This window comes from Anomalospiza imberbis, unplaced genomic scaffold (genome assembly GCF_031753505.1).
Source record: "Anomalospiza imberbis isolate Cuckoo-Finch-1a 21T00152 unplaced genomic scaffold, ASM3175350v1 scaffold_1111, whole genome shotgun sequence".
NCBI lineage: Eukaryota > Metazoa > Chordata > Aves > Passeriformes > Viduidae > Anomalospiza > Anomalospiza imberbis.
This window is the reverse complement of record NW_027099504.1, coordinates 23676-30676: the sequence shown is the minus strand read 5'-3', so window position 1 is coordinate 30676 and position 7001 is coordinate 23676. Positions and strand designations below refer to the sequence as shown.

At 66.6% G+C, this 7001-nt stretch overlaps 1 protein-coding gene across 1 annotated transcript; it reads left to right on the top strand.

The window, feature by feature from the left end:
- The first annotated feature begins 920 nt into the window (after nt 1-920).
- Nucleotides 921-6747, top strand: LOC137465814 (myosin heavy chain, embryonic smooth muscle isoform-like). Its single transcript, XM_068177840.1, has 5 exons — nt 921-1021; nt 5287-5337; nt 5518-5679; nt 6040-6168; nt 6643-6747. Exons 1-5 carry the CDS (start codon nt 968-970, stop codon nt 6733-6735), a joined length of 489 nt encoding a protein of 162 aa, XP_068033941.1. The 5' UTR covers nt 921-967; the 3' UTR covers nt 6736-6747.
- Nucleotides 6748-7001: the final 254 nt, after the last annotated feature.

The following is a 7001-nucleotide window of genomic DNA, read 5'->3' as shown; positions in this document are numbered from 1 at the left end:
CTCCTCCCGTGCCCGCGGCGGGGCCGGCACCGGCAGCGCCCCGGCCCCGGTGCCGCGGGCTCGGCAGCGGCAGGTGAGGGGCACGGGGCGCGGAGCGGCCCGGGGCGGGCAGGGGCACAAACCCCGCCGGGGTGGGCAAGGGGCACAAAATCCCCAGGGTGGAGCCCCAAAACCCCCCCAGGATGGGCAGAGGGCACAAAATCCTCCAGGGTGGAGCCCCAAAACCCCGCCGGGGTGGGCAGAGGGCACAAACCCCCCCAGGGTGGGCAGAGGGCACAAAATCCCCCAAGGTGGAGCCCCAAAACCCCCCCAGGGTGGGCAGAGGGCACAAACCCCGCCGGGGTGGGCAAGGGGCACAAAATCCCCCAGGGTGGAGCCCCAAAACCCCCCCGGGGTGGGCAGAGGGCACAAAATCCCCCAGGGTGGAGCCCCAAAACCCCCCCAGGGTGGGCAGAGGGCACAAACTCCTCCGGGGTGGGCAAGGGGCACAAAATCCCCCAGGGTGGAGCCCCAAAACCCCCCCAGGGTGGGCAGAGGGCACAAACCCCTCCGGGGTGGGCAAGGGCACAAAATCCTCCAGGGTGGAGCCCCAAAACTCCCCCAGGATGGGCAGAGGGCACAAAATCCCCCAGGGTGGAGCCCCAAAACCCCCCCGGGGTGGGCAGAGGGCACAAAATCCCCCAGGGTGGAGCCCCAAAACCCCCCCAGGGTGGGCAGAGGGCACAAACTCCTCCGGGGTGGGCAAGGGGCACAAAATCCCCCAGGGTGGAGCCCCAAACCCCCCCCAGGGTGGGCAGGGGCACAAAATCCCCCCCCCAGGGTGGGATTCCGGGGACCCCCGACCTCCCCCTCCCAAAAAAAAAAAGGGACCCGGAGCTGTAGGGGGGGGGGGAGGGGTCGCGGCCCGGGGCCGATGCGGATTTTGGGGAGGGGTCTCTGCTGCTCCAGAGCCCCCCCAGTTTGCGCCATGATGGACGCGGGGGACAACGGGGGACAACGCAGCCCCCCCCGGGTGGCACAGGTAAGTGGGGGGGACCCCCAGGTGAGGGAGGGACCCCCAGGTGAGGGAGGGATCCCCAGGTGAGGGAGGGACCCCCAGGTGAGGGAGGGGTCCCCAGGTGAGAGGAGGGACCCCAGGTGAGGGAGGGGTCCCCAGGTGAGAGGAGGGACCCCCAGGTGAGGGAGGGGTCCCCAGGTGAGGGGGAGGGGAGGACGCGGGGGTGGCGCTGGGGGGCTCAGGTGATGCTGGGGACCCCCAGGCCCTCGGGGAAGCCTCGGCCCCACCTGAGGGGGTCCCGGGGGGTGGAAGTGGGGGGTCCCGGCATTTGGGGGTTCCCAGCCCCCCCACCCCCGCCTTTGGCTGGGGACCCCCGGCGCCCCCTCCGAGGCCCCACTGGCCCCCCGCCAGCCCGGGCTGGAATTGGGACACGGGGCGGGGACAGCGACACAGCGACAGGGACAGCGACACAGCGGAGGGGACAGCGACACAGGGACAGCGACACGGGGCGGGGACAGGGACACAGCGATACGACACAGCGACAGGGACAGGGACACGGGGCGGGGACAGGGACAAAGCGACAGGGACACAGCGACAGGGACAGGGACACAGCGACACAGCGGAGGGGACAGCGACACAGCGACAGCGACACGGCGACAGGGACACAACAACAGGGACAGGGACACAGGGACAGGGACACAGCGACACAGCGGAGGGGACAGCGACACAGCGACAGCGACACGGCGACAGGGACACAACGACAGGGACAGGGACACAGCGACAGGGACAGGGACACAGCGACACAGCGGAGGGGACAACGACGCAGCGACAGGGACACAGCGACAGGGACAGCGACAAAGCGACAGGGACAGCGACACGGGGACAGGGACAGGGACACGGCGACAGGGACACAACGACAGGGACAGGGACACAGGGACAGGGACACAGCGACACAGCGGAGGGGACAGCGACACAGCGACAGGGACACGGGGACAGGGACAGGGACACAGCGATACGACACAGCGACAGGGACAGGGACACGGGGCGGGGACAGGGACAAAGCGACAGGGACACAGCGACAGGGACAGGGACACAGCGACACAGCGGAGGGGACAGCGACACAGCGACAGCGACACGGCGACAGGGACACAACGACAGGGACAGGGACACAGCGAGAGGGACACAGCGACAGGGACAGGGACACAGCGACAGGGACACAGCGACAGGGACAGGGACACAGCGACACAGCGGAGGGGACAGCGACACGGGGACAGGGACAGGGACACGGCGACAGGGACAGGGACAAAGTGACAGGGACAGCGACACGGGGACAGGGACACAGCGGAGGAGACAGCGACACGGGGACAGGGACACGGGGACAGGGACAGGGACATAGCGGAGGGGACAGGGACAGGGACACGGGGACAGCGACACGGGGACAGGGACAGGGACACAGCGGAGGGGACAGCGACACGGGGACAGGGACAGGGACACGGGGACAGGGACACGGGGACAGGGACACAGCGGAGGGGACAGCGACACGGGGACAGCGACACGGGGACAGGGACACAGGGACACAGCGGAGGGGACAGCGACACGGCGGCCCGGGGCCCTGGGCGCCCTCCCCCCCCCCCGTGGGAACGGACACCCCCCATCCCCCCGACCCCCCCAAACTGCTCCCCCCGTTTGTCCCCCCCCGAGGGGCTCCCCGGCCTCCTGGGGACCCCCCGGACATCCCGAGGACCCCCGGGCAGCGGGGACCCCCCCGACTTTGGGACCCCCTCCCCAAAAGTACAGGACCCCCCGGATTCCAGGGAACCTTCTGGAGCCCTCGAACTCTGGGGATCCCCCAGATTTTGGGAACCGCCCAGACTCCTGGGAGCCCCCAACACCTGGGACCCCCCCCCCCAAAGGTCTGGGACCCCCCAAAGATCTGGGACCCCCCCAAAGACCTGAGCCCTCAACATCTGGGACCCCCCCAAAGATCTGGGACCCTCCCCAAAACCTGGGACACCCCAAAGATCTGGGACCCCCCCCAAAGATCTGGGACCCCCTCAACACCTGGGACCCCCCCCAAAGACCTGAGCCCCCAACACCTGGGACCCCCCCAAAAATCTGGGACCCCCCCAAAACCTGGGACCCCCCCAACACCTGGGACACCCCCAAAAATCTGGGGCCCTTCAGACTTCTGGGACCCCCAAAAACCTGGGACCCCCCCCAAAAGATCTGAGACTCCCTAAACACCTGGGACCCCCCCAAAGATCTGGGATCCCCCAAAGATCTGGGACCCCCCCAACACCTGGGACCCCCCCAAAGACCTGTGACCCCCCCAACACCTGGGACACCCCAAAGACCTGGGACCCCCCCCAAAGATCTGGGACCCCCTCAACACCTGGGACACCCCCAAAAATCTGGGACCCCCCCAATACCTGGGACACCCCAAAGACCTGGGACCCTTCAGACTTCTGGGACCCCCAAAAACCTGGGACCCCCCCCCCAAAAGATCTGAGACCCCCCTAAACACCTGGGACCCTCCCAAAGACCAGGGACCCCCCCCCAAAGATCTGGGACTCCCCCAAAGACCTGAGCCCCCAACACCTGGGACTCCCCCAAAGATCTGGGACCCCCCCAACACCTGGGACACCCCAAAAATCTGGGACCCTTCAGACTTCTGGGACCCCCAAAAACCTGGGACCCCCCCCAAAAGATCTGAGACTCCCCTAAACACCTGGGACCCCCCCAAAGATCTGGGATCCCCCAAAGATCTGGGACCCCCCAACACCTGGGACCCCCCCAAAGACCTGTGACCCCCCCAACACCTGGGACACCCCAAAGACCTGGGACCCCCCAAAGATCTGGGACCCCCTCAACACCTGGGACACCCCCAACACCTGGGACACCCCCAAAAATCTGGGACCCCCCCAACACCTGGGACCCCCCCAAAGACCTGAGCCCCCAACACCTGGGACCCCCCCAAAGATCTGGGACCCCCCCAAAACCTGGGACCCCCCCAACACCTGGGACACCCCCAAAAATCTGGGACCCTTCAGACTTCTGGGACCCCCAAAAACCTGGGACCCCCCCCCAAAAGATCTGAGACCCCCCCTAAACACCTGGGACCCTCCCAAAGACCAGGGACCCCCCCCAAAGATCTGGGACCCCCCAAAGACCTGAGCCCCCAACACCTGGGACTCCCCCAAAGATCTGGGATCCCCCAAAGATCTGGACCCCCCAACACCTGAGACCCCCCCAAAGATCTCAGAACCCCCCAAACACCTGGGACCCCCAAAGACCTGGGACCCCCAAAACACCTGGGACCCCCCCAAAGACCTGAGCCCCCCCAGACTTCTGCCCCCCCCCCCAAACTTTGGGGTTCCCCGGGCATTTGGGACCCTCTGGCCGCCTGGGACTCCCCGAATTCCCGGGGCCCCCAGGGACACTTGGGGTCCCCCAGACCCCCGGGACCCCCCGGGAATTTGGGGACACCCCGAATTCATGGGAACCGCCCAGATTTTGGGGTTCCTTGTTGCTCCGCAAGCCCCTGGGCCCCCTCGGAGTTTGGGGCTGCCCCGGACCCCCGGGACCCCCGGATTTTGGGACCCCCCGGATTTTGGGGCTCCCTGTATTTTGGGAACCCCCCGGATTTCGGGACCCCACCCGGATTTTGGGGTTCCCTGGATTTTGGGACATCCCGGATTTTGGGGAACCCCCGGATTTTGGGATCCCCCAGATTTTGGGAACCCCCGGATTTTGGGGCTCCCTGTATTTTGGGAACCCCCCGGATTTTGGGGACCCCACCCGGATTTTGGGGTTCCCTGGATTTTGGGACATCCCGGATTTTGGCGACATCCCTGATTTTGGGACCCTCCAGATTTTGGGACCCCCCCGGGATTTTAGGACCCCCCTGGATTTTGGGGCTCCCTGGATTTTGGGATCCCCCCGGGATTTTAGGACCCCCCTGGATTTGGATTTCCCCGGATTTTGGGGCTCCCTGGATTTTGGGAACCCCCCGGATTTCGGGACCCCACCCGGATTTTGGGGTTCCCTGGATTTTGGGACATCCCGGATTTTGGGGAACCCCCGGATTTTGGGAACCCCCGGGATTTTGGGACCCCCTGGATTTGGATTTCCCTGGATTTTGGGGCTCCCTGGATTTTGGGATCCCCTTGGAATTTGGGACGCACGGATTTTGAGGTTCCCGGGATTTTGGGGCTCCCTGGATTTCGGGACATCCCGGATTTTGGGGACCCCCCGGATTTTGGGTCCCCCCAAAAGTCTCCCCCCCACAGGCCGAGCGCGGGCGGGACCTGGAGGAGGAGCTGCGGGACCTCAGCAGCCAGGTGGGCGGGGCCTGCGGAGAGGGGCGGAGCCAGCACCTGTCAATCACCGCCTGGCCACTCCCCCGATTGGGGAGGGGGTGGGGCAAGTGGCTGTCAATCACCGAAGTGGGAGGGGTATGGGGCGATCTCTTACAGTGGGGGCGGGGCTTGGAGCTGTCTATCACGCCCCTGCCCAATCAGGTGGCGGCGCTGGGGCGGAGCCTGGCGGCAGAACGGGGGCGGAGCCTGACGGAGGGCGGGGCCCTGCGGGCGCTGGAGATCGCGGTGGGCGGAGCCCAGGCCCGGGTGGGCGGAGCCTGTCGGGCCCTGGACCGGGCCAAGGAGCGGCTGCGCCTGCAGCAGGTGGGCGGGGCCGGGGGCCGAGGGGGCGGAGCCTCGGCCAGGTGTGGCCTCTGGGGAGGAGCTTCTGGCAGAGGGTGTGGCTTAGGTGGGGCAAAGAGGGTGTGGCCGGGTGTGGTCTGTGAAGGAGGCGGGGCTTATAGGGCAGAGCTTTGGGTGGGGCCATGTGGGGTGGGGCCGGAAGGGGTGGAGCCCCTGGAATGGGCGGAGTCCGGGTGGGTGTGGCTATGATGGGGTGAAAGGAGGCGTGGCTTGGCTAAAGGGGGCGTGGTCTGAGGGTTGTGTGGGTGTGAATGAGTGGTGGGGCAGTGGGCGGGGCCATGCATGTGGGCGTGCCCTGTCGCTGACCCCGCCCTTCTGCAGGAGGCGGGGCAGGTGCTGTGGGCGGAGCTGGAGGCCGCTCGTGCTGCCAAGGTGGGGGCGGAGCTCCGGGCCCAGGAGGCGGAGTCTCAGTGCCAGGCCCGGGGGGCGGAGCTGGAGCGGCTGCGACAGGTGGGCGGGGGCTAAGGACCAATGGGCGTGACTATAACAACCTGTGGGTGGGGCTAAGGACCAATGGGCGTGGCTATTGTAGTTGGGGTAGGGCTAAGGAACAATGGGCGTGGCTATAACAACCTGTGGGTGGGGCTAAGGGACAATGGATGGGGCTTTAACAACCTGTGGGTAGGGCTAAGGCCCAATGGGCGTGGCTATTGTAGTTGGGGTGGGCCTAAGGACCAATGGGCGTGGCTATTGTAACTGGGATGGGGCTAATGACAAATGGGCGTGGCTATTGTAGCTGGGGTGGGGCCAAGGACCAATGGGCGTGGCTATAACAACCTGTGGGTGGGGCTAAGGACCAATGGGGTGGTACTAATGCTGCCGGGGGTGTGGCTATGGAGTGATGGGCAGGGCTGAAGCAGCCGGTGGGCGTGGCTATGCCATGGGCGTGGCTCGGGGGCGTGACCACGCCGGCCCCGCCCACAGGCGGTGCAGGCGGCCCAGCATTCCCGGCGCCGGGCGGAGCAGGAGCGGGACCAGGTGGTGGCGAAGGTTGGCCACGCCCCCCGCGCCAGGTGAGCTCGGCCACGCCCCCTGGCTGGCCAAGGGGCCCAGTGTGTCCCCTATAGGGCTGATGTCCCCTATAGCCCCCATGTGTCCCCATGTGTCCCCTACATGTCCCCTATATGTCCCCATGTACCCTATAGCCCCTATAGCCCCCATGTGTGTCCCCATGTGTGTCCCCATGTGTCCCCTACATGTCCCCTATATGTCCCCATGTGTCCCCTATAGCCCCTATAGACCCCATGTGTGTCCCCATGTGTCCCCTATAGCCCCTATAGACC

Excerpts from the sequence above, each read along its gene's own strand:
- LOC137465814 (XM_068177840.1), top strand. The coding sequence starts at position 968 with ATGATGGACGCGGGGGACAACGGGGGACAACGCAGCCCCCCCCGGGTG. Across the intron at positions 1,022-5,286 it reads GCCCCCCCCGGGTGGCACAG|GCCGAGCGCGGGCGGGACCT; the intron begins GTAAGTGGGGGG and ends TCCCCCCCACAG. Across the intron at positions 6,169-6,642 it reads AGCTGGAGCGGCTGCGACAG|GCGGTGCAGGCGGCCCAGCA; the intron begins GTGGGCGGGGGC and ends CCCCGCCCACAG.